The sequence below is a fragment of the Diplotaxodon limnothrissa genome, linkage group LG22, assembly GCF_057381915.1.
Source record: "Diplotaxodon limnothrissa isolate DT_005_m linkage group LG22, D_limnothrissa_male_GT1.1, whole genome shotgun sequence".
NCBI lineage: Eukaryota > Metazoa > Chordata > Actinopteri > Cichliformes > Cichlidae > Diplotaxodon > Diplotaxodon limnothrissa.
The window spans coordinates 27,180,776-27,208,593 of record NC_140616.1 but is presented as its reverse complement, the minus strand read 5'-3'; the positions used below and the strand labels follow the sequence as shown (position 1 = coordinate 27,208,593).

General features: G+C 40.3%; 1 protein-coding gene across 1 annotated transcript; it reads right to left on the bottom strand.

The window, feature by feature from the left end:
• Window positions 1-16,653: 16,653 nt before the first annotated feature.
• Window positions 16,654-19,777, bottom strand: LOC146610076 (zinc finger BED domain-containing protein 4-like). The gene is made up of 3 exons (XM_085346172.1): window positions 19,605-19,777; window positions 17,209-18,593; window positions 16,654-17,072 (listed from the first exon to the last, which is right to left on the bottom strand). Exons 1-3 carry the CDS (start codon window positions 19,775-19,777, stop codon window positions 16,654-16,656), a joined length of 1,977 nt encoding a protein of 658 aa, XP_085202298.1.
• Window positions 19,778-27,818: the final 8,041 nt, after the last annotated feature.

Below are 27,818 nucleotides of genomic sequence, written 5' to 3'. Positions count from 1 at the left end.
TATTAATGTGTTGACATCTTAATGTCTCAACTTAATGCACACTATATGGACAAAAGTATTAGGCCAAAAAAAACATTACTGCTAGAGAAGCTTTCATTAAACTCAGCTCAGTGTTTGTGTTGATGTTAATGCCAAGAAACTCTGAACTCTGCAGTTATTGATTCATCAGAGTGCTGACTGGGGTCGCCAAGATATACCATGCTCTTTTAGTGTAAAATTAATTATATAAATTGACTAGAATTACCACATTGCAGGTGTATGCTTTTGTCATGCTGGTAGGTTGCAGTGTATATCCATGTCTGTTAGAGTCACGTAGTACTTTGAAGCATGTTAAAAAAAAAAAGTGTTATTCAAAGGTTGCATGAAAATACTCAACTTAGAGCAGGACTACAAGGTTAGCTTGGAGTACTGTGTTTAATTTTCCGTAATGCACTGTTTTGGACTGGTGAGCAGGGGCTCTGGACTCTGGATGTTGTAGTTCCTGTGAAAAAAGCCTCAAATCAGAAGTACACGACTCCCTGGTATCATTCTTGCACCTGAAAACGGATAACTTGTAAGCTGGAGAGAAAATGGCTTCTCACAAATTTAGAAAATCATCATTTAGCCTGGAAAAATAGCTTGTTGCTTTATAAAAAAAACAACAACAACAACAACAACAACAACAAAAAACCCTTAGTAAAGCTAGAACATCTTATTTTCTTTAATTAGTGATGAATATTGAGTGATGAAAAGTTTGTCTAAAGCACTGTAGCCAGGCACTGTTGAGCCAACCATTCCTTTAACGTTAACTAGTAATGACTTCATGAATTTCTTCATAAAGAAAATTTTAACCATTTGAGAAAAAATTACTCATAATCATCCCACAGATGTAACATTACATACAGCTACTTTCAGTACCATTGATATTTATTTAGAGTGTTTTTCTCCAATTGATCTTTCTGATTTCACTTCAATAATTACTTCTGCCAAACTATCAATGTGTTTTTGGACCCCATTCCTACAAGACTGTTTAAAGAAGTCAAAGAAGCATTAATTAATGATTCAATCTTAAATATGAGCAACCTGTCTCTAATAAGCGGCTATACCACATGACTCCAAGCTGGACTCCATTACCTTAAAAGCTATCTCATGACCCAGCGGTCTTAGCTAATCATAGGCTAATCTCCAACCTTCCTTTTATCTCAAATTCTCAATTGAGTAGTTGTCAAACATCTAACAGATCATCTTCAGAGGAATGGCTCATTTGAAGAGTTTCAGTTATGTTTCACAGCCCATCACAGCACAGCAACGGCTTTAGTGAAGGTTACAAATTATTTTCTTATGGCCTCTGACAGTGGACTCATCACTATCCTGCTAGACCATTACAGGTACAAGTGCAGTGGTTTCATATTTATCTAATAGACTGGTTTATTCATGTAGAGTTAATTATGGACTTCCACAGGGATCTGTGCTAGGACCAATTCTTTTTACATTATACATGCTTCCCTTAGGCAGCATCATTGGAAGACCTAGCATACACTTTAACTGCTATGCTGATGATACCCAGCTTTATCTATCCATGAAGCCAAATAACACACAGCGGTTAGTCAGTTACAGATACTTCTGATCTTAGCTTTTGTGTATAAAGCACAGCTGTCAAGAGAATAAATTTCATCCTTTCCCACCTAGACCAGTGAGCCATCCAGCCAAGCCTACCCCTAGGGCGGCCCAGGAGGTAAAAACAAAGAGATTCAACTGCCCACTGGGTTGCAAGGCACTCTTTTTCTACAGTGCGGTACCAGGCTGCTCGCCCTGACAGTTTCCTGCTGGACTCAACAGAGCAATTAACCCCCATTACCTCCTGGACCAGATGGCCCCCAGCCCTCTGTTTGAATCGTTGGTCACTCTCGTCAGTGTTTTATTTACAGTATGCTTTTCAGTACTGTTGTGCTTTTGCATGCAGCTTTTGTGTGTGTGTGTGTGTGTGTGTGTGTGTGTGTGTGTGTGTGTGTGTGTGTGTGTGTGTGTGTGTGCAGTGTTGGGAAGATTACTTTTAAAATGTATTCCATTACAGATTACAGAATACATGCCCCAAAATGTATTCGGTAACGTATTCCGTTACGTTACTCAATGAGAGTAATGTATTCTGAATACTTTGGATTACTTAATATATTATCATGCTTTTTACAACTACCTGAATGTACTATTGCTATGTGATTTATTACTATTACTGAAGGTCCGCGGCTCCGAACCGTAGTGAAGGGACCTCTGGCTAATACGTCGGTTCCGTGTCGGGCTCTTAGCCGAAAAATAGCTTTACTTTGTTGTGTGGATCAACTTTGCTTGCGAGAGACAGAGAGAGGCGTTGAAAGGCTGCTCCAACGGAACTTATTGTTTCGGAGGAAAACACGAACACGGTGTACAGTCGAGTCTTAATAGCTTACTTACAACTGGGCTCGTCAGGCACTCTTCTTGCCTGCAGTGGTTATTATTATATTTACATGCTTCCAGCTCCCGTTGCTGCTCAATGATAACTCGTACTTTTCCACTCGCCTTTTTCTCCCTCCTCGCGCTCACAGACACATAACGAGTATGGCAGTCCATTCTCCCTGCAGCACGGACTACACTGCCCATCAGGCTACATTCTTTAGAGTTATGCCTGTAGCATTCTGCCTATTAGCTTAGCACAACAACAACAACAACAAAAAGGCGCTCTCTCACCCAGGAAACACGCAGAGAGAGAGCGTCACCCTGTAACCATGGCAACCGTAACGCTGCCACCTGGAACAACAGAACATAGCTGTCAAACAAAACCCAAACAGTCCTGACCCGCCACAATATGAAACAGGGAAGTACCGCCGTGTAATCCATTTATTTCAACAAAGTAACTGTATTCTAAATACCACCTTTTTAAACGGTAACTGTAACGGAATACAGTTACTCATATTTTGTATTTTAAATACGTAATGGCGATACATGTATTCCGTTACTCCCCAACACTGTGTGTGTGTGTGTGTGTGTGTGTGTGTGTGTGTGTCTGTCTGTCTGTCTGTCTGTCTGTCTGTCTAGAGATATGTGTTTCAACAAGATAATACAAAAAGGAGTGGACAGAAAAAATAAGTTACATGCTTTACCCACTCACTTAAGGTTGGTAAAAGGAAAAAAATGTGACAGTTTGCAAAACACATGCTTGTGCAAAAATTTGTTGCCAAAATCCTAATTAAATGTGTTAGCAAAAGGATATAACTAAAATTACTTGTCTCAGAATATCAGACTTAAATCAGCATGATGAGATAAACTGTTGAATGTAGTTTCTGTATTTTCAGAAATATCTCTGGTTTAATTAGTCAGTGGATGATATTTCTGTATCATAATAAACCCAATCAACATGTAAATGTTAAAAATGATCATATTCAGAATATGTCCAGTACATTTTATTGCTGTCACTAGCATTATTACATTTATTTTCCTGAAAAGGAAGTGTCTGGGATAACTTTTATTTGAGGAGGAAAAAAAGAAGAATGCTTGAATACCTGAAATCATCAGGTAAACCTTTGCTACTACAGTGTGCGTTATTGGAAAGGAATGTCTGTGAGGTTAGGGTTCTGGTTAGCAAATTAGGATTAGATAATAATATCTGTGTAAGAGTTAGTTGTAGGAAGAATAGTGACTAGATCTTCCTAGAAAAAAGATGAAACAAAAAACTGATTCTTCCTTTGTTCTTACATGAAAAATATAGCAGAGGGCAAAATACATTTCTAAACCTAAATGACACTCTATCACAAGTTGAGATAACATGTCTTTGACACTAGGGAAAGCAGTGGTTGCAGAATGTGGCACAACCAAAATTATTGCAACTTGTGCAATGAGCTTGCAATCTCCTTGCCTTTGAAACAATTGCTTTGAAGTCAGGAACCAGGTTTGCAACCACAGAGTTTGTCTGTTATCAGTCTAGGGTCAAGCCACATAACCGTGAGCTATGAAATATCCAAGCACTGAAAAGGTGCCAAATTCAAAGAATAAACCAGTGTTGTGTCTACACAGGACAGAAATCTGCTGTTAGGAACAAAGCATCTGAAGCTACACCTTAAAAATATGCATTACTGTCACAAAAATACAATTAAAGAAAAGTGAATACATTTTATTCCTGTGTCTTTCATAGAAACTTTGAAGAAAAGCCAAAGAGGACACTGTGTGACAGGAGTAAAATAATATTTCTGCACTAACAAGGTGAGTCCCGAAGAACTAAATAAAAATTTGGCAGATCTTGACATGGTGTGAAGGGAATCCCTAAAAATATTGAGGTAATTGGACAAGTGAAGGATAAAAGAAGAAGCCTATCGACAGCATATGAAAAGTCATGTCCTTAAATCAGTAGTAGTTTTTTGATGGGCGACACAGGGCTGGTTGCCCAGGCGGCATCATGGCATCGGCAAAAAAAAAAGTTGCTTCCACCCATGCTGAATCATGCCAGCGCATTTTGGGGATTGTATGGGCACAGATCGGTTTTCTATTGCCCATTTGTGTGGTTGTGTGTGTTGCTCACACACAACCTGTCAAAAGGGGAGGGGACGGGCTGCTTCCAAATAGTGCACATTTCATTCATAATATTGTCAATCTAAGCCCATTATGTATTAATTATCATTCCTGGGTTGTGTGAAATCCTAGAAAAAAACACTGACGTAGGTCTATTAGTCTGTTAGTTTATGTTGTGAGGTTGGGTGTTGATACTGGAGTGCAAAATTACTGATGGAAGATGGACAAGAAAAGATCAAAGCAATCATATCCTCAGTTTAGAAAAAGGAGAAAAGGAGGACAAACAAGCAAAAGATACAGGTAAGCAGATGTATCTTTGGATAATGGCAGGTATTATGTATCATGAAACAAGACAACATTCATTAACATGGTTTGGGAAAACTTCTGTTTACCTTTGCTGCCACTTGGCTATGATAGTAAACAGCAGACAGACAGTAGACAGTGATGTGGCTTACTGATTCTTTTGGAGTGTGTTCAGCATAATATTATTAGCCATTAATTGGTAGAGGTGTATTGTTGATTTGTCTCCTATTCTTATGTATGGCAAATTATAATGGCTGTTTGTTAGCCATTTGTATACTCTCTCTCTCCCTCTCACTATAAAATATTTATATGAATATATTATGTGTGTAAATGGACTGATAGCGCTTTTCTACTCTCCCGGAGTACTCAAAGCGCTCTATACAACATGCATCAACATTCACGCTCAGATGGATGCACTGGAGAGCAACTGGGGGTTAATATCTTGCCCAAGGATGTTTGACATGCAGACTAGGGGGAGCCAGGGATCGAACCACCAACTGCCCCTAGGGAGCGCTAGGGGCAGAGGGAGTGTTAGCCCAGGGCACCAAACAGGCCAGGACCGCCCCTGCCTTAAATTATTATTATTATTATTATTATTTTAAAAAGACCTAAAGCAGGAGCTGAGACACGCATCTGGGCCTTCAGTTGATCTATTATTATTTTGGAGAGATACCAGTGGGTAAAATTGTTACTCTCTTGTCAAAGGCTTCCTCTCCTTGTATTCTTCAAGTAAAATCCATTGTTTTCTGCTTGTAATCCTCCTCTAGTCATACCCAAAGTAATACCAATTCCATATCCTTCACAATATCAAAAAATAAAAGCACTTTGGCCTTGCCAGTCTGTTGACCACACATAAATCTTTACAACAAAAAAATAATCTTAGTATAATGTGTGTTTTCCCAACTGGTAGAAAAAGTTAAAAGAAAAGTGCATTAAAACTTGCATTAAATCAGTCGTCAAGTCAAGCTGTTTCAGTCAACTTTTCTCTCTGTAAATAACCAAAGTAGCACATGGAAAACCTTTTCAAGCTCAGAATCAAGACGACACTTCAAGGTTTAGAAAGGCTGTTGCTGTAAAATGTGGTTCACACTATTTTTTTATTCATTAAAAGTCCTTTCATTTTGAGTCATATATTTTTTGTACATAAAAAAATTATCTATCCAGTGTTGAATCTGTGTAGAGTTGTATAGTGTCAGGGAAGAAGCCTCATCTAGCGTGTGAGGTTGAGAAATATTGGCGAGATATGGTTCAATTATTAGAAAAAATGAACAGAACGGAACCCCATCTGTGAAAGGGATTAGAGCAGGACCTGCCAGAGCCTAGACGCTGGTTGTGGAGAAACAAAACAAACAAGCTTTATTATTTGGCACATTCAGTATCATACAGAGTATAATGTGTAGTGAAGCGTTCTTGTGTCCGTGCTGCAGACACGTTGCAGACAAATCCGCGTCACTCCAGGACTTTTTGGTTAGTGTGAGGTGTCTAAGCCAGAACCCTTACTGGATACTGTGTGGCAATTGAACTTGTAACTCTCACTCCAAAGACGTGTAGCCTTACCACTACACTATCCAGCTGCTCAAGGTGGTGGCTTGAATGGAGCTTGAGGATGAGAGGTGGAGATGGGGAGGAAGTGGGTTGCACAACGGCGTCTGTGATGGAAAAGACAGATGCGCAGAGAAATTTAAAGTACGTGGCATGAGTGCTGATTGGCCTGGAGAAGGGCAGGAGAAGGTGATTGGACTAGACCAGTGATGACACAAACAGCTTGAAAGCATGGAAAAGTATAAGTGATAAAGTTTAGATTTAGCTGGCAGTACCTGAGAGCGGACAGATGTGAGACCATAGAACTTCCTTATTGAACTTACGCGTAAGCTTCATTTGAGCTCAGCTCAATGCACAGGGCTCTGGTGCCAGTCTCTTGGTTCAAGGTTCAAGGTTCTTTATTTGTCACATGCATAGTTATACAAGTATAACACACAGTGAAATGTAGCCTGACACGCTCCTCGACATGTGCAAAAAAATTGGGGGGGGGGGGGGGGGGTGTAGAGGAAGAACATTATATATACATATATATGTAGTATATACATTGGGTGAATGTGCAGTAGTAGCAGCAAGCAGGTGAATTCTGTACATTAATATGAATAGACATCTGACTATTTTACAGGATAGACAATATAAACATATTTAAAATTAAAGGAATTGAAATGTACATTGTGCCTTGGTTTAGTGTCTGGAAGAGTCCTGACTCAGTCAATTATAGATGATGTGAGAGGGCGGGTGTGTGTGTTTAGGGCACGGATGGCTTGGGGATAGAAGCTCCTCTTGAGTCTCTCTGTCCTTGCCCGGAAGATGCGGAACCTTCTACCAGATTGCAGAAGTTGGAACAGTTTGTTGCCAGGATGGGACGGGTCCTTCAGTATCTGCGCTGCTCTAGTCCGGCATCTCCTGGTGTAGGTGTCCTGAAGCGGGGGGAGAGCAATCCTGCAGCAGCGTTCTGCTGTACGGATCACTCTCTGGAGAGCTTTTTGGTCCTTCACACAGCTGTTCCCGAACCACGATGTCATGTTCTGTGTGAGGATGCTCTCCACAGCGCCTGTATAGAAAATCCTGAGGATCTTTGGAGAGACCCTGAACTTCTTCAGTTGTCGTAGGTGATACAGGCGCTGCCTAGCCTTTTTGGTCTGGACCTGAATGTGGGCAGCCCATGTCAGGTCTGAGGAGATGTGGACACCAAGATACTTGAAGGACTGCACCCTCTCCACTGGAGCTCCATTGATGATAATGGGCTTGTAGTCTCTGTGCTGACCCCTTCTGAAGTCCACCACCAGCTCCTTGGTCTTGCTGACGTTCAGCTGGAGGTGGTTGTCCTGGCACCATGATGCCAGATTCTTCACTTCATCCATGTAGGCCACCTCATCGTTGTTGGAGATGGCACCCAACACCACTGTGTCGTCAGCAAACTTCACAATGGTGTTGGAGCCATGGGTGGCCACACAGTCTGAAGTGTAGAGGGAGTAGAGCAGTGGCGAGAGGACACATCCCTGAGGTGCTCCTGTATTGATGGTGATGCTGTTGGAGAAGCACCTGCCCACCTGAGTTCTGCCAGTGAGGAAGTCCAACACCCATGCACACAGACGGCTGTTAAGTCCCAGATCCCTGAGCTTTGTGAACAGTCTGCAGGGCACTATTGTGTTAAACGCTGAACTGTAATCAACAAACAGCATTCGCACATAGTTACCCTGTTTCTTGTCCACATGGCTGAGAGTGGTGTGTAGGACGTGGGCGATGGCATCCTCTGTGGATCTGTTGGATCTGTAGGCGAACTGCAGCGGATCTGTGGTGTCTGGGATGGAGGAGGAGATGATGTTCTTCAGCAGCCTCTCAAACACCTTCATTACTACCGAGGTCAGTGCAACTGGCCGGTAATCGTTCAGGGATGAGGGTTTGCTGTTCTTGGGCACAGGGATGATGGTGGATCTTTTGAAGCATGTGGGGACCACAGACTTCGCCAGGGACTCGTTGAAGATGTAAGTGAACACACCTGCTAGCTGGTCAGCACAGCAGCGCAGCAGACGGCCGGTGATGCCGTCTGGCCCCGCCACTTTCCTTGTGTTCACTCTCCTCAGTGCCGCTCGGACGTCATGCTCCGCTTGGAGAGGGGCTGGAATCCTTAGGATCTAATCGATGTCGATATGGTTCTGTTGCCTTCATGAGGTGATGCCCTCCAGCTTACAACGGAGTGGTTCGCAGCTGTGTGTAAAGGGGTTGGGATGAATTGAAGTTATGTCTTCCAAGTCTGAGGCCATGGTTCTCAGGAGGAAAAGGAGGGATTGCCCACAGGGTCAGGGATGAGTTGTTGCCCGAAGTGGAGAAGTTAAAAAATCTTGGAATCTTCATCAGTGACAGGACAGTGGGGCGGTAGACTGAAGATAGATTGGGGTCATATCTGCAGTGATCCTGACACTTTACCAGTGTTTTGTGGTGAAGAGTGAACTGAGCATAAAAGTCAAGCTGCCAGTTTATAATTGATATACGTTCCTACCCTCATCTATTGTCATAAGCTCTTGATAATGACTAAAGGAATAAGATCATGGATACAAACTTCATGATTCTGAGCCTGGTTCTGCTGAAGGTTTCTTCCTGTTAAAAGGGAGTTTTTCCTTCCTACTGTCGCCAAAGTGCTTGCTCATAGGGGGTCAAATGATTGTTGTTGTTTTTTTTCTCTGTATGTATTATTGTAAGGTCTACCTTACAATATAAAGTGTCTTGAGGTGACTGTTGTTATGATTTGGCGCTATATAAATAAAATTGAATTGAATTGAATTGAATGATTTCAGTTACTTGGGAGGATCTCAGAGTAGAGCCACTACTTCTCTACATGAAAAGTAGCCAATTGACATGGTTAGACATTTGACTAGAATATCTGCTGGAGAGATTATTGCCTGGCCCAGGAATGCGTCTATGTTCTATGTGTGCTGGAGTAGGTGGCTGGGGAAAGGGAAACCCAGGCTTCTCTGCTAAGGCTTCCTGCAACCCAGTCACAGAATAGTGGTAAAACATGAATGGATGGATGGATGATTGAAAAAAAAGCACATTTACTGTGGCTTGCCAACATTGTGATTGCATGCCTAAAATTGTAGCACCGATGTAACTTCTCAATATTAAGTTTTTTTGGATATTCAAGGCACTTGAATGCATGTTTTTTCACATGCTCACAAATCCTACAAAGCAAGGGCAGCCAGACATATGTCTGAGCAAATATTCTTTTGCTAAAGTGAAATTTCTTCTCTATATGCATCACAAATGACCAGCTGAAAAGGAAAAAAAGCTAAGCTGGGACACTAAGCTGCAGCTCTAACACGATCCACTGGGGGTGAGATAAATGGTAAAATGGTAATTGGCCTGTATTTGTATAGCGCTTTACTTGGTCCTAAGGACCCCAAAGCGCTTTACACTATACACAATCATCCACCCATTCACACACACATTCACACACTCTTTCATGTGTTGTCCCCTTAGAGGAAAAAAAAATCCCACCAACATCAAACTTTCCACAGATAATTGCTAGTTTGTTTTCCAAGCTTGCCTACTATGTTAAATGATTTCCACATTTGCAGTATTAAAAAAAATCAGCAAGCTGTCTTCAGAAATTACATGCTCAGATATTAGTTTTTCTGCACTTAAAGAAAGTGCATCTAGAATGTAAAATTTCACAGATGAACTTCAAAGTTCCTTTATTTTCTAGAAATGAGTGACTGAACAAATGTGATTTGTAGAAAACAAACTTGGCTACTCCAGCTGATGGCAGATAGATATACAGGAACATGCAATGGCTGCAATCTGTCGCTTACAAAACCATAGTGAAAGTACTGAGCTAAACCTCTATCTTTCTATATCCCAGTTACTGATATGATTATTTATATTATAGTATTGTTGATATCTTTAATCATTTTAGAGGTCCAGCTTCTTGGGAGGCCAATCCATGACTGATAGTGTTCCATTGTGTCCATTCTGTACACTGTCTGCATGGGCAGTGTTTGTCTTTTTAGGATCATTGTTATGCTGAAAAATGAAGCCATTCCCAAACGAATGCTTACAGTTCTTAATGCTTCTATTACTGTTGAGACTACGTTGAAGATCTTATACATCAACTCCGGTTGTTCCATCGTTCCCTGGTAAGAATTGCATCTGTATTTTCTCCTGCTTCTTTTTTCTGCAGTCGTCTGCTACTTGTCAGCTACTACTGTGTCTAGTTGGTTGGTCAGCAGCTGCTTCTCTGTCTGGAACTCTGATGTTAGCAGCTCCTTTATTTGCACCTCAACCACCTCATGATGTCGAAGGTTAACCCGAGAGAACACTGATTTAAGGTTGGATAACCCACGAGCCGGAGGTGACACGGGAGCAGATATGACCAGGTAATCATCAAGAAGATGGATTAAATATAGTAGCTTATGGTTGTCGGATAGAACCTAACACAGGCTTCAGCTTCAGCAGTCAACTGGATGTGCTACTTGTAAAAGTCATTCCCACTGAATCACTGAGGAAGATCAAATATGATAGTCATGTAGTTGTCACGTTCGTGTCTTGAGGAGGGAAAAGCAGTGTAAAAGAGATCTCCATACAGTAAAATGCCTAACTCCAGAAGAGTGAGCCCATTAGCCTGACATGAGACCGAACCATGGAATATGATAAGACCCACGTGGCTGTCAATCACTCTGAGTGGTGCGGGCTGGTTAAGTGGTGGAAGAATGAGCTCTATCCATTTACCAGCAATGCAAAACAAAGATGAGCGCATACTGGGGGAGGTTTTTATCCATTGGGTTGGAAGGAGGAATTGATGTAGCCAGCATAACTGAGCAGTATTTGATTGGAAAGAAGGGGCCTAAGCTATAAAACTTTGCCACATGCAGCTTGAAGCTGATGTGAGGAGGAAAAGATTCTAAGTTAGATGAATGTATAGCTGGATATGCAGTTGTAAGAATGTTAGCTTAAGTATCGTGTAGAAGAGGAACTGAAGTGAGACAAACTGGTGCCAGGTGCAGAGGACTGTAATGGAGGAGCAGCTGAGAATGGAACTGAAATAACCCTTCAAAGAATGCATGATATGGTGGTTGGAAGCAACTGTGTGGAGTGATGGATGGATTTTGAGAGGCTGATGGCTCGAAGGAACAAGAGCTTCTTCTTCTGATGCTTGAGTTTGTCACTGCTGCCTGTTGCTGTTTGGTGGGCAGAACTGCAAGGTGTGGGGTAGCTTTGCTGTTGCGGGCGGGGTCTGATAGGAAAAGGATTATTTTTGAACAGAATCAACTTTTGGGGATTTACTTACCTTGATGATTGATTATGCATCATTATCTGTTTGGCCTGGGAGCAGGAACTTTTGGGGGAGGAATATTCTCTCCTTTCTTGTCTGAGACATGTTGCTGCCAAATTAAAACTAATCTTATTTCTCAAAGTGGTACATTTTCCCAGTTCAAAAATATGTTTTATTTTCTGCTGTGAAGGAAATATAATTCTACGGAAATTGCAGAAGAAAAAAAAATTACAGTGACATTCATGGAATTGGATTTGTATCTATTTTCTGCTGGGACTTTTACCAAACAGGTGTAGATTCAGCTCTACAGTCATGTATTAGGTTACAATATAGGCCATTTTTTAGCCATCTAGATAAAGACTTATTTCCTTGCAATTTCTCTCATTGTTAATTTTAAATGAACTGAATTATATCCTGCCTCCATTTCATCTGGTCAGAATAAAATTGGTTTTGAAGAAAATGTTAATAGAATATCCCAGCATATGAAGGATATCAGAAAGAAAAATTGCCATGAGGGTTAGAGAACTGTTTGTAGACAAGCAACACAGGTTTGTAGAAAAAGAAAGTCCTCAAAAGTTTGTTGTTATTTTTTTGCACTTTTCTAGTACTATTATGCTATTTCTACTTTTATTATACCATTACACACAGTTGGTGCATGGTAATGTGAAGTTTCTATGAACAAGTTTGTACTGTCACAAGAAAACAGCTAAACAGCATTCTGAATTTGGGGATTTAAAAAAAATTAAATGTAAAAAATGTATCATCAAAGGTTGTTTGTCTGACATCATTCTCATTGTGATGGCAAGCCACACATGGTAAGCGCCACATCTTCCCACCATTTGATTCACTTTACTTTACTTTGCAGTTACTGCTTTAAATATCGTCAAATATTGTCTCTTTATTAGATTTTTTTTTATTACACCTTCCAATGTTTATATAGCGTGCACAGATTAAACTGCAAGGTCAAAGTTCTGTTTTATGTTATATTAATACATCTTTCTTTGTTTGAGCTACCTGAGGTTTGGCTTCTCTTTCCTGTCTAGCAAAGGGTTGGGAGAGCTGAAGTACCATTGACAGCCTAATTGGATGAAACTACATGCTTCATTACCTGGGGGATGTTTCAAGTTTGTTTAATTGTTTTGTATTAGTTGGTTATATGGCAGCCATTTTGTTTTCCCCCGTGTGTGTCATTTGGTTTAGCTAAACCAGTATTTAAAGTGAACACCTTTCCTCCATTCACCTTCTTTTATATCCCATGCATTGCTATACAGCAACTGCTTGCCATTTACTTTCTCTTTTTTCTTTCCTTTCACCCTTCCAGGGTGACTGTAGCTCAGGTGGTAGAGTACGTCAGCTACTGATTGGAATGTTGGTGGTTCGATCCCTGGCTCCCCCTAGTATGCATACCAAATATCCTTGGCGAAAATACTAATCCACAGTTGCTCTCTGATGCATCCATCGGCCTGTGTCTGTGTGATTGTCAGCTAAATAGCAATGATTATGCATCAAGAAGCTTAATCAATCCTTTATATATAAATTTTCAAGCAATGTATAGCCAACTAAAATATGTCTAAAATATGAGGGTCCTCCTGCAATAAGAAACATTTTTTGACACAAAAAAAAGACTCACCTGTTTCTTCAGGTTCTGGTACAGTGTCAGGAATGTATAGCAGAAAATATATAGAGCACTTTGAGTACTCTGGGAGAGTAGAAAAGTGCTATATAAGAATCAGTCCATTTATCACTAATTATTGTAGATGACTGTCTGCCATAGGTTACTTTTAAGGGAGTTCTTCAGATGGTTGAGGTTTTCTTTTCAACACTGTAAGATCTTTATCTAAAGCACCTTGTGAAGATGTTGTGAATTGAATCTTATAATTCAATTTTATTTATATACTGCCCGTTCACAGCAACAGTTGCCAACAGCTGAAAACCCCAATAATCACACAACCACCTATGAGTAAGCACCTGGAGACAGTGAGAAGGAAAATCTCCCTTTTAACAGGAAGAAACCTCCAGCAAATCCAGGCTCAGGGAGGAGCAACCATCTGATGTGACCAGTTAGTGATGAGAAAAAGGAGACAGGATGGAAAACACACTGAAAGAGAATCATGGATTGATAATAACTTCTAACTTTCTTTCTGTTATCAATTTTTGCGTTAACATAGTTGAAATGACTAATATTATTATTCCCCCAGCACTGATCTCAGGTTTGGGCAAAAGTTTAGAAAAGACAATGACCTGAAGCATACCACAATGAAAACACAGGATTGGCTTTGAAGGAACTCTGTGGAAGTCTTTGAGATGAGATGATGATGATGATGGGGTAGCCTTTATTTGTCAGTTGCAGTTGCTCACAACCAAGATACAATACAATACACAAACATCACATTGGGGAGACAGGTCAGGCTAGGTTAGTAGCTAAACCGCTATTTGAAACACACTATCAAAGGAAAGTTGAAACAGCTTGTAGAATTATTCCCAGTAAAATCTGAAACTGTCATTGGTGCTATAATGAAGCACAACATTTAGGGTCTGAATATTTATGAAAACTGGGTATTTATATTTCAGTCATATAAACAAAGTGAAAATCACTGTGGAGTATAGTGTATTTATTGATAAGAGACAAGTGGAATCCGATCTCATTTTAAGATGAGTGGAGTTTAAAGCATAACAAAAGGTGTAAAACATTTCTGAGTGTGCTATATTTTAGCATTCTGAATGGAACACCTCAGTCAAGCAGACAGAACAAAAGCTTATAATTGCAATTCTGGTTAGAATTAAGTGTAACCAGTGTGATGTGCCTCAATGACACATATTTTACTATTCCCTGAAGACAGGGTTTTGAAATTTCCTTTCCTGGACATGCTCAATGGTAACACTGGTCTGCCCTCACTGATTAGAGGTCCTCAAATGACAGTGGAGGTGATTTGGACTGGAGGTGGCCCTGCTGCAATTGACATCCTACCAGAAGAAATGAACAGATATGCAATTTGTAGCTCTGTTATAATGGCTACTCATTACACATATTGTGAGGATCACTTGAAATGCAAAATGGGGAACAAATACACATGTTCACTGCTGAAAAGGAGCTTGGTCATCATAGCATGCTTTACGAATTTTATGATTTTTATTCACTGATTTTTCTGCACTTGGATAGCCAGGAATGTGCTTAATGTTTCAGTGCAAATTAGGATAGATTTTTCTTATTTTCCAATCTTCTAAGGCAAAATGAATGTTATTTCCTCCGTCACTTTTTTTTTCTAAAGTAAACCTCACAGTCTGGTGTTTGCATGGACCGTAAAGGAAGATGTGTTGTGAGTATTTTAACAAGGTCACATTTGCATCCCTATAAATACATACACTCACTGATCATATTTACTGAACCTGAAATATTACTGCAATAATAGTATTATCTTTAAAAGGAGACAACATCCTCAGTGAATAACAAGTTAAAAGTAGATTTATGTGTGATATGTGATAGGACTAAGTGTGGATGATCAGCCACAAACAGTATATTATTTAAATGATTTAAATTTAAATAATACATTGGGAAGACTGTAAAGACTCCCCAATCATGTCCTTTAAGGTATGTATGACATCCTTGCATCCTTGATTTGGTTTTCATGCCCTTTGTGGTATCTGAGTTTGACATGGATAAGAAATTTGACAAAAATTAATATACAAGTTGGACTTTTCTATCATTTTAGTTTTGTTATTATGGAATTCTGAGAAATGTGGAACATGTACTTGGAAATATTTTACCTGAAAATCTTGGTCCTCCTCTTTGTCCAGTATTTCCACCATCCATCCTCTGCCCATGTTTACCCCCTCTTAGTCTTGCCCTCTAATTTTGTCTCCAAGCATTTAATTAATTTAATTAATTGATTTGATTTGCATTTAATTATCCAAATGTTATCAGATGTACTTAAAATATCTTGTTCAAATTAAAAGTATCATACATTTTACATTTCACTAACCCAGTTGAGTGGAACCAGTTGACATAACTGGGTGGATTAAATACAACATTTTATTTCTTAGATTGTAATCCACCCAGTTATGTCGTTTTTTGGTATATAAACTTATCTGCCTTCACAATCTCAACAGCATTTTACTTTTACACTTAACTGTAACACATCTTTTTTTACTGTCCTAATCTCTACATCCACAAAGACAGTGTGACTCTGACCTTCTCCAAGTGTTTCTAGGATGACTGTGATATGAGCTCACTGGTGTCAGTGATTCAGGGTAGACTTGTAGTCAAGACCGCCTAATCCGAGACCAAGACAAGACCAAGACCAGAGGGTATCGAGACCAAGACAAGACCGAGACCAAGTCGAGACGAGACCAAGACCGAGACCAAGACCGGGACAAAAAAGACTAACTTTTGTGTGCTTTTAAGGGCTGACATGATGGTACTGACTGGCCCCAAAGTGATCTGACAAAACAGCGATCACCTCCAACAACTGTAAAATATGAAATATGTAACTGGTTTCAGTTATACTTTATATATAGATAAAATTGTAACATCAAACTGAAGATTATAAACTTGAAATTGCATCATGTCCTATTGTAGTAGTACTAGCCAAATTACACTGTATGATATCAACTTCCCTAAAATTGATAAGGCCTGTCAACACAAAGTGATATGCAGATGTTATTTAAAAGTCAATGGTCACATTTATTTAGTCAAACAACACCATTTTAAGTAAAATTCTGTAATCAAACAATATAAAGACATGTGCATACCTCACATGAATCAGATGCAAACTACAAATATTACATACCAATACAAATTGTGCATTAATAAGAATAAGAACAAGTGCTTAAAAGATTCTGGCATCTTGATGTCTTCAGTGGCATGAGATTACAACACACTGGCCAATGAAATCAAGCCTGTTGTTCAGTAGGGCAGGAACAATAGAACACAGACATTATGAACAAATAACAAATATCTTATGAACAAATATATAATGAAGAAACAGCATATTTTCAGAGAGGAGGGAGAGAAAACAGTTCACATTTTAAAACAGTGATTGATTGCACTTCAAGAAAACTAAAGACTGCAACATCTTATAGCCTAGCCGTGCGCGGTGGGGTCTCATTAGAATGCCTCCTCTACTAAAAACCCTCTCAACTGGGGCAGAAGAGGCAGGGACAGAGAGGACCTTCAAGGCAACACTGTGTGGACTGGGGAAACGCTCTTTGTTTTTTGACCAAAAGGTGAGTGCATCACAGTCAGAGTCATTTATGCTGTCTAGGTACTTGCTTATTTGTGCATCAGTGCTCGAGTCCTGGCTTGTGCTGCGTTGCAACCTAAATGCCTTGTAGCGTGAAAGAAGACGTTGTTTTGGGGGTGGCGCTGAGTCACTATCTGATAATTCTGTGTGTTCTTCTGTTGGTGCTGCAGGTCCGTCTCTGTCTATTTCTGTGATCAAAAGGTCTGGAAAAGGGTGCACACACACACACAAAGACAGGATTAGACAGGATGCTTCTAATGATGCTATAAAACCAAAGACAGTGATAATAAGTGAAACAACAAAAACAACAATAACAATAAATTATTATTATACAGTCACCTATTAATGACTTTTTAAGGTCATCTCTGAACCTCTTCAGTGCTGGTCCGGTTTCACCATTTTGGACATCTAAATCTACCCAGGTCAGTCCAAACTGGGGGTCGAGCATGGTGGCAAGGAAGTAGATCCGATAGCTAAACGGCTCTTCTGGATCCTTTTCGTCCATGCAAATCTGCCTGAAAATTCCAGAGAACCGTTTCTCTAAGGATCTTTTCAGTGCCCTGACTATAGTTATGGCCTGGGGCATTTGTACTTCCATCTTTATAAGTTGATTCTTCAAGTCCAGAACAGTGGGGACCACCATGCTAATAGTCACCTGATGATCACCTTCTGTAAGGTCTGTTGCATCAGAAAAAGGCTCAAGCAAAGCACAAAGGTCTTTCAGCTGAGCCCACTCTCGGGTTGAAAACACTAAATTCTCTGTATTGCTGCACATTTCAGTGATGGCCCCGTGGTCAAGTGTGATCAGAGCCTTTAACTGTCTGTAGGTGCTATTCCAGCGGGTGTTGTTTCCTGCTGGGATGGACTTATTGGAGCCAAAGTGTGCCTCAAACAAGTCTTTGTGGTTACTACTGCTGTGCAGCAGGTTTGTAAACTTGCTGGCTTTGGCTATGGCTCTAGCTATTGCCTTTACCTCTTTCATCCCATCACTGATTACAAGTTGCAGCGAGTGGGCGAAGCAAGAAAGACGTTCACCCGTTGACCATGGATCAGAACCTTCTGCATCCTCCCACATTGTTTCATCATCGAGGTCATCACTGCTGTCACCTTCAGGGTGCTCTACTTCTGGCATCCTGACTTTAAAGGCCCGCTTCATATTGGATGCATTATCCGTCAGAATGTAGGTTATTTTATGGCCAATGCCATACTCCTCAACTATTCTGTCAAATGCTGAGGCGATTCGTTCGCCGCAGTGCTTCCCTGTGAAACGCCTACAGTCAAGCAAAAATGATTGTAAACTGTAAGAGTCCTTGTTCTTGCAGGCAGCATGAGCAGTAACTCCCAGGAAAGTACGAAGCCTCCGGTCAGACCAGAGGTCTGTTGTTATTGCTACATTTGGCTGGACTTCCAGGGCTTTGATTATGTCACCCTTCAATTTAGTGACAAGGTGAGGTATCAGCTTCTCTGTCAAGGTGGTTCTAGACACAGGAGTGTATTTGCTATCCAAGACATTCAGGAAGTGTCTAAAATGTGGATTCTCAACGATAGACAGGGGGAGAGAGCATCCAACTATAAGGTCCTGGAGGATGGACTGGGTGATGGCCTGTTGCCTGGGTGAATTTGGGGAAAATAAGTGGATGCTTGGAGCAAACAATGATAATTGAGGCTGTGTGGGATTGACCGCTATCACTGATGTTGCAGATCCTGCTTTGTACTCCAAGTACCTACAAAACAGGGAAATAGGAATCTGTAAAACATCAGTTTCTATTCAACCACAAAAACTACTGTATCTTACAAGCACAGTAATTTTAAACCTATCAATGAGGGCAGACCTTTGCATACAAAATAACCTAATCTAATCCAGTGTGACACATATAGATCATTAGGCACAACTAGTAATAATAAAAATACTGGAGTGTTCAGGGTTGCAAGACCTTAAATAACAAGAACAGAAAAACAGTTGAATGGAATCTACAAAAGACAAAATGTCTGTGCATTAACTTTGCAGGTTGCATTAAGCCTCCTCCTGCCAGTCAGCTATCAGACACAGCTGTATTGACAAGAAATGAACTACTCAATAAAGTCTGAAGTTACACCAATACAAAATAACTGTCTAATAATGCTAAAATAGCCCCTACACACTGGACTGGTTTAGTAGGGCAACATAGTAGAAAACACCTAAGAAAGTCATAGTCAAAGGTCCTTAAGTTCGATTTAAGAACCTTAGGACTCAGTTTTGCGATCCATGCTATCTGGACCAGAGCCATAGACCGCTCTGATCTGGGCTTCACTGTCGAGAACGCCGCTGTTAGCCGAGCAATGTTATAGGGACACTCTTGAAACGCCCGTCCTTACTTACGAGTCAGCAACCACATAAATATGCCCAATAAAGTCCACAACAAACCACACCATACCAGCCCTTAGAGTGCTCACTGAAATGGTTTCGATATATTTCTGCTCAACGAATTCACCAAATTACCTAAAGTTAATGTAAATTGTTTAAGTAGCTGATAGCCACTGCTAGCGCTAGCTACCTGTACATAGCATGTAACGTAACGTTAAGTTAAAGTTAAGTCTGCAGGGACGGTTGCAAAAAAAACTGTCCCTACATAATTTATAATGTTTGAAGAACACATTATAAATAACAATATTACATAAACATGACCTGGTCATCTGAGGTTGGAAAGGTAGTTAGAAGAGTTTGAAGATGGATAGATGGTTACTGGCTAGCTTACCTTTGAGGGTGTTTGCGCTCCAGGTGCCTGGTGAAGGTTGAGGTAGTCCCGGCTGTCTCGGTCAAGGAGACTTTGCAAAACCTGCACTTTGCCGAATGCTTCTTTTTTGCATTTACCAAAAACTCTTTGTGTTCTATGAACGCAAACTTTATGACAGACGAAGTCGCTGACATTTCTGTAACTTACTGACCGGGCATACTGCTCAATCTAACGGGTTGCATTTAGTTGTGTTTGAAGGGCGCGAAAGGCGAAATAATAAAATGCCACAATGTGGAGGGATTTGAGCATGGCTGAGCCACTGTGTGTCGCTGTGTGACAGCTGAGCAGCGAAAGGAAATTAATTGAGGAGCCGGCTCTCGCTCAATGGGAGTCGACTATTCTGATTCACTACAAAGCACTCTCTAAGCACGGCTCTCAGAGCTAAAGCTTTTGCGCATGATACATTATCGAACGTTACGCTGTGTGTCATGGATACTGTTGACTCCAAATCTCCCGACCACTATGTTGACCCGAGACAGCGAGACCAAGACAAGACCGAGACCAAAGTACGTCGAGACCAAGACAAGACCGAGACAAAAGTACGTCGAGACCAAGACAAGACCGAGACAAAAGTCCGTCGAGACCAAGACGAGACCAAGACCACGTAAAAGTGGTCTCGAGACATCCAACTCTAATTCAGGGAGAATCATGTTCTTGGTTGGGTGGTTACCTTGAGTTTAGCCACAATCTTTATCCTCAACTGAGTACATACATCTGTCATTGCAGGTGGATGTCCATTATCTTGTCTACCAACATAGGCTCATTACATCCATAATGCTCCCTACTGTTCCTATTGTGCTGATCTCCATCTTCAGTAGTAGCTGTCTTATATTTATCTTACTGCACTTGGGTTTTTCCTCATCCATGGTTAAGCCAACCTTAACATTATTTATTCATTCACAGCTTTTGGGGTGGAAACATTTTGGGGAGTTATTGTTTGTTTGTTTTTACTCATTTATTGATTTATTTTTGAAGTTAAATAAAGCTCCTCAGTACATAATAAGAACTAGTTGGCTGACAGGTACTAAGGGCCTTAATAATCCAAAAGACAGTGCTTACCTGATAATTACCTTTGTGTTGTGGGAATAACTGTCTTTTCAAGCTTCAAATGTTTGACTTTTACTTCTGGGACCACTCTCAGGTGCATTGGGGCCATACTGGTCCCCCCCCCCCCCCCCCTTTCTTTTGTTTTATTTTTCTATTTCATCAAATTTCATGTTCCATTCAAAAAAAGTTGGAAAAGCAAAATAACATATTACTGCAACAACCCCAGATAGCAAGACGACATTGAATTGATGTTGATTTTTCATCCGATCCGTCGTTATGGTCAGGGTTGAAATGCCACTGATGTAACAACATTGAAATACTGTGGTAAACCGACGGTCTTACTATAGGGACATTGAAATGATGTTGATTTACCGTTGTTTTTTTGTCATTGATATTTGATCTATTTGTAGTCGACCAGGTGACAACAATAACGTCGAGAAAACGTCTATTTATAGTTGACCATCATTCGGCGCCGGTCACCATCAAAAAGCTATCGATTTGTAGTTGAGCGTTAAATTGCATTGGAACTGAGCGGGTATAAAGTACCGGAGAAAGTAGATTTATTGTTTTTTGTTATCAAAGACTTTGGTCTAGTTCACCAGCTTTAAAAAAATCGTGTCGACGTGCAATTTATGTATAGTTGACCGAAAAATTAAAGCAGCGATCAATTGGACTATTCCGCAGCACCCCTCTCACAGTGGTACATCCCTCCAGATAACCATTGTCTTGTACAGTAGAGCGGGACATTCGATTTACTCTCAGCGGAATTGACCGGAGAAGGCACCGGTTCTGACATAAACAGTAGTAACCAGACCGAAAAGCAGCGCACTGCTCGAAATGCATCCTTCATTTCCCTGAATTTTAAGGCTGTGGCAGTGTAGACTTCGTGGCCCAACATATCCCAGAATGCATAGCGCGGCGGTGGGTGTGAATAATTTTGCCGAAAAAAAACGGCGGATGAGGGGCACCCGAAGAGTAAACTTTAAGTAAGTACTGAATATTATGTCACTTATTTATGTGCAAATGTTTAATAACGAAGAACATTAAAACATTACTGTTGGCCACATGTCGGCAAAGTTATGTGACATTAGTGACGTTTGTACTAACTTGGTTTTAAAGCCTTTACTTTAAAATATACGCCGTTCAATAGCTGAGCTTAATCTTACAGAGAATGATCAAAGCTCATGTAGAAACAAACAAAGATTTTCTCCTTCATTTCTGTCAAACAAAGCTGTATGACACGTTTCCAGCTGTTAGTATCATGGTTGCTAGGCAACCTGGGCAGCGCAACGGAGGCTAGACCGTCCCATTTCACAAGCCTCGCACTTCCCGCCTTAGCTGTCTTTGAGTACGCGGCCCTTGAGGATCGTTGAGGCTGCGTACTTTAAGGCTGCAGACCCTGAATTGGGATACAGCCCTACTCCCAGCGGAATTGACCGGAGAAGGCATCAGTTCATGCACTGCACTGGCCTGCACCACGATTAGTATAAGGTAAGAATAGGGATGGGTACCAGTATCCGGTGCCATTATGGCACCGGTTCTGACATAAACGGTAGTAACCAGACCGAAAAGCAGCGCACATTTTGGTGCTTTATTTCGGTGCTTTTTTTCCCTGAGATGTCACACACTTTAAAATTTAGCCAATCATTTTACCTTTCCAAGGATAGTAGGCGGGCCCAGGTACGTACGTTCTTTTAGAGCAGAGCTACAGATTTAAAATGCCCAAGGCGAAGCGGTCAAAAGTCTGGCTCTACTTCACAGCAAAAGATGCAAACTCAGCAGCCTGCAACAAGTGCTTTAAGGTGATACTGTGCAAAGGAGGTAACACCTCGACTCTGATGAAACACCTGGCGACGCATAGCGTTTTTTTAAAAGCCGAGAAATGCACCGTATTTGATAGCTTGCTGCAAGAGCTCACACCGAGCACATCTACTGCGGGTGTGGTGCCTGTTATCAGACCCGGAGTTAGCAACATCCCCCAAGAACCCGTAGATTAGACTCCTGGCCCCTAGCCCTGCCAGTGTAGCAGAAATGATGACGGATGATGATGGCAGCAGCAGCCATTCTTCTCTGGGTGAGTCCCTTAATGTTGTTCGTGTGTAATTTACGTTGAGTTGGCTAACCACGTTATTACATTAATGCATATAAGGTGAACTAGCAAACACCGTCGTAGTTACATGCGGCTGTCTTGTTGTTTGATGGCAGATACTCCCTTCACCCTGGCCAAAAAGGCTAAAATGACCAAAGAAAAAGTGGGAAACAGCTAAACATGAGAGGTTTTTGGATAAAGTTTGTGTTTTTTTCCATTGTTTAAACACTGCTTCCAGCCAAGAGTGATGCCATAAATCCCCTATAGCTGCAGAAAAGGCTAACATTGTTATCTTTTTTACAAAAAAACCGCTAAACATGAGAGGTTTTTGGACAAAGTTTGTGTTCTCCATTCTTTAAGCACCGGTTCGAGCACCGTTTAAGCACCGGCACAGTTTCAAAAGTACCGGTTTGGTACTGGTATCGGATAAAACCTAAACGATACCCATCCCTAGGTAGGAATGAATTAATTTTCTTCTATTCATTATTTCCACTGTTACGTCTGAATAATGGTAAAAAAAAAAAACTTGTTAATGTTCAGTTTCGGACAAAATGGGAGCCCGAAATTGTGTCTACTTTCATCTTACGATCCGGCAACAAATAAACTGCACTGCGAACAAAGTCTATCAACAAAGAAAACATTTTCGTTTCATACTTTTCCGTTATATTCCCTTACAAAGCTAGCCTAACGCTTCGAGGGCCGTCGCCTCGGCGCTTGACCCAGACTTTCGCTCTGTAGTTGCTTTTTAGCATAGTACTACAAAAATTTGTAAATCTGTGATATATGATTGATAAACATAAAGGTAACTGTATAAATGTGTTCAATGACTTTGTTACTTTTAATGATTGGAGAGCACCCGCTTCAATTCGCACTCAATTCAAACTTTACGTTGCACGCTCACCTAAGTTTACGTTGCACGCTCACCTACCTTGCGTTTGCACCTTTTGTCCACACGTAAACTGCGTTTTCGTTAACTGAAAACTGAGAACTGATATTTTTGAAAACTCCGTTTTAGCATTTACGTGTGGACGAGGAAAATGGAGTTGCCTATATACATTTTAAGCTATTATTTATTATTTAGTTCAGTCAATAGATCAAATTTTGTAGTGACTATGAAATATATTGTAATTATCTGTTTCCTGTTTATCCTAAACAGGGCAAAAAAGACTCCAAATTAAAAAAAAAGATAAAAATGAAAGACTGGTGCATTGTGCAGTTCAGCACTGGTGGTACAGAAATAGTCCCTAGTTCATGGATAAATGGGGAGAAATTGTCATGGCCTCCATATCCTCCGCGAGACACATTCAGGATCCACACCGCAGTAAAGAGGAGAGTTCATCCTGGTGCAACATTCACAAACATATCTTTGATTGTTCAGAATTTATGATCTTGTTTTTTGTACATATCTGTGATGCTTACATACAGCAATATCACCACATAATATAGTCCAAAAAGTGGAAGTTTGTAAACTTTTTAAAAATGCAAAGCCGTGTGCACTTCAAAAATTCCTTGTATACTGTACCTTCTTGCACATCTCCGTTTCCTGTGTGTGTTGTTATAAATCAAACTGTAAATTTAGGAAAAAATATGCCAAAAGCACATTTGTAATTATTTTTGACCGTTTTTAACTTCTTTCCTTTAGACCAAATCCCCTGTACACGTATACTGACTCAGAGGATGAGCAGCCCACAAAAAAACGGTTTCCCTAGGCCCCTCAAGTGACAATACCAGGTAATAAAATACTGCCTAGTGTCTGTGTACATATCTGTGCGTGACACAAGGAAACTTTTTTAACAAGTTGTCTGTATTCTTAAATACTTAAAAAAATGATCTTTGTCTAAACAGCCCTCACCACTCCGCAGTATTCCCCCCAGCCCGCAGGCATCATAATGCCCCGCCCAGCTTCCGGCACCTTTCGCCACTCCGGCAGAACACACAAAACGACACATCTTTGTGATCTCCCCAGCATGCAGAGTCTGATGTCGAGGCCTCCCTATAGATGGTATGCTTTTAAAATTGTTTTAAAGCTGAATCACAATGTCATTGTACTCTTATCTTCAAAACACCAATTCATACTCCTGAATGTCATCTTGTTGTGATTTTTTTTTCTGTAGATTCCAGAGACTCTGTGAGGCCACTATTACAAGGCAAGTTCGAAAATCTTGGAATTTCAGATTTTACATGGTATAAATGGTAAATGGCCTATATTTGTACAGCGTTTTAAGTCCCTAAGGACCCCAAAGCGCTTTACACATTTAGTCATCCACCCATTCACACACAATTCACACACTGGTGATGGCAAGCTACATATACAAATATCAAATATATGTGACAGGCAAAAACAAACACTTTTAGCAGTTAGAACAACTTATACTTGAATGCAGAATGTTACGCCATCACTTATGGATATATTCGTTTTTCGCCTCTCACTGCTTAAGCCATTAATCTTTCTAGAATTGTTCTTTGAAACAGATGCAACTTCACAAAAGATGTTAACTATGCTGTCTGACCGGACCAGAGCAGTTAATGAACTCCGTGAGGAGGTCAGAGCCATCCGCCATCCCTGCTGCAATGAATCGGTAGATGCTGGGGTACTGCCTCTGGATTTGCCCTTGCACAACATTGAGGAGCTAAACAATGCAGAGGCAGCTCTTCAATCACAAGAGGCAAATAAGGCAATGGTAAGTATATAAAGGTTATGTACACTTTGTAACTATAAAGTGTAATAGCTGTCAGATGTGATTTAAATACATAACGACGGCATGTTGATTATACACACAAGCACTTGCATACACATTTAAGACACGAGACACGCTAATTCCATCTCTTAAAATGTGTCTATAGGTGAGACGCTTTGCCTTGATTGGAGGGACCACACTGGAGGTGCGAGTCCGCCGTGTAATGGCTTATGCCATTACAAACGAGCTGGCCTCGGTACTCAACTGGGCAGGGAAAAAAACCAAGGACCAGACAAAGCAAAAAAGGCATTTAAAGATACAGCACTGTGCAGATGCATATTTGGTAAGTTTTACCATTTATTGTAGTTTTATGAGCCTAAAGTGAACAATAAAGGGATCAATTCATCTGCTGGGTGTGTTTCACATTTCCTATGTCCGGTTTTTGCTATATTACTTTGTCTTTCTTAATAACAAGACTTTCATGTCCGGTTAATCTGGAGATGGAGTCTTTGGTCTTCAGCTTGTTTAGTCCTTTAGTTTGCAGATTTACGCCTGGTGACTTTCATGTTTATCAGCCTAGGAGATTACATACTTTCTCCCCGCTGAAGACAGTTAACAAGAGCTTATTCATGTGCTCTAATTCACTTTTTTTGTTTGTGTGTGTGTGCGTGTGTGTGTATTTTTGTCCTAGATGGCCTGATGCAGCAGTTAGGGGCGAACTCTATGTCCGAGTTTGTCTTTGCACAAGCAGTCCAGAAATGGCTCCGATACGCCCCAGATCGTATGGGTGGCGCAGGATGCACATCATCCATCCCCATCCCAGAGTAAAAATTACAAACTTACATTACATGCAATGCTTTCTTATTTTAGGATATTAATATTGACATGATACATTGTGAGACATTTTTTTTAAAAGGGTGTCCAATTTGAGGAATAAGTACAATTATGTGTTTAGGTGGTTTAAGTATTGATGGAAACATGCAGTAGTTTAGTATTGGTTAAAATACCTATAAAGAAAGGTAGATTTCCAGTCATGATTTTACAGTTGTTTTAATAAAAAGCAACTGCGAAAGAGGTGGAAAATTAACACCATAACTCAACAGTGTTTCAATATCAGAATCTGACATTGTTTCAATGTCAACAGTATTAGAAAATATAACGCCGAATCAATGTCACGTTTCAACATTGATTCAATATCAAAACCTGACGTTGTTTCAATATTAAAAAAGGGTGCAAGAGTGACATTGACCTCAACGTTGATTCAATGACATCGCCTGATATTGACTAATTGAAACAATGTTTCCTTGCTATCTGGGACAGCACCATGGGCCCATGGGCATGAACTTCTACAAGAAATTATGCTGGAGAAAATTACATTTCCTGGCCTCCTGAAGTGAAATAACAGTTCTCTGGTCCATGGCAAGCTGAGGTGTTAAGACCTCCTACTGCATGAAAAAACAGTTCTGCCATCCAAATTGTAATGAGATCTATCATCTAAAAAAGTTTGTAATTACTAGAGATGGACCGATACCACTTTTTTATGTCCGATACCGATACCGATATCATAAATTTGGATATCTGCCGATACCGATATGAATCCGATATAGTGTTTTTTAATCAACAAAACTGTTTTTTAAATATCTTGCTGCATTTTGTATAAGTTCATACTCAAGTTTAAAACAACAACTACACTAAAGCTATTCTGTTATACCTGTATGCAAAAAAAAATATTTCATAGTTCAGCAATACTGATCAATCTAATAAACTTAAACCTACACCATCCTCCCTATTCTGGTATTTTAAAGAGTACTTAGCATAAATATTAAGCAACCTAACTAATAGGGTTCCAACTCCCAGCAACAACAAAAATAAATAAATAAAAAATAGGGAACCACCCCTCACGCTCCACCTCATGATGCTTAATCGACGTAATCAACCTTAATTTGATGCAGTGTGAAAAAAAAATGCACAGAAATCAATTATTTTTCAAGAAATATTAAATAGATTCAACATCTTTCTTCAACAAAATTGCAGACTGCACAGATGGTACCTTCCCAAAGGAAAAAGTACTATAGCTTACTAGGGTATATATATTAGACTTAATAGTTACTATATACAGTAATTGACTTCTATTCATTTTACATCAAATTAAAACTTTGGGTTTAAGATTTGGATAATTATTTATTAAAAGCTAGACATTTTAAATGAGAATAAGAAAGAAAAGTATGTCTTTGTGCCCCCTTTTCCCTGTTAATGCCCTATCGGCCTCCCTGGCTAAACTTTGCTAGATCCGCCCCTGCACAGTTACCAGCGTCAGCTACGTAGAAAAAGATCCTGGAGTAGAAAGTAATATTAAATACA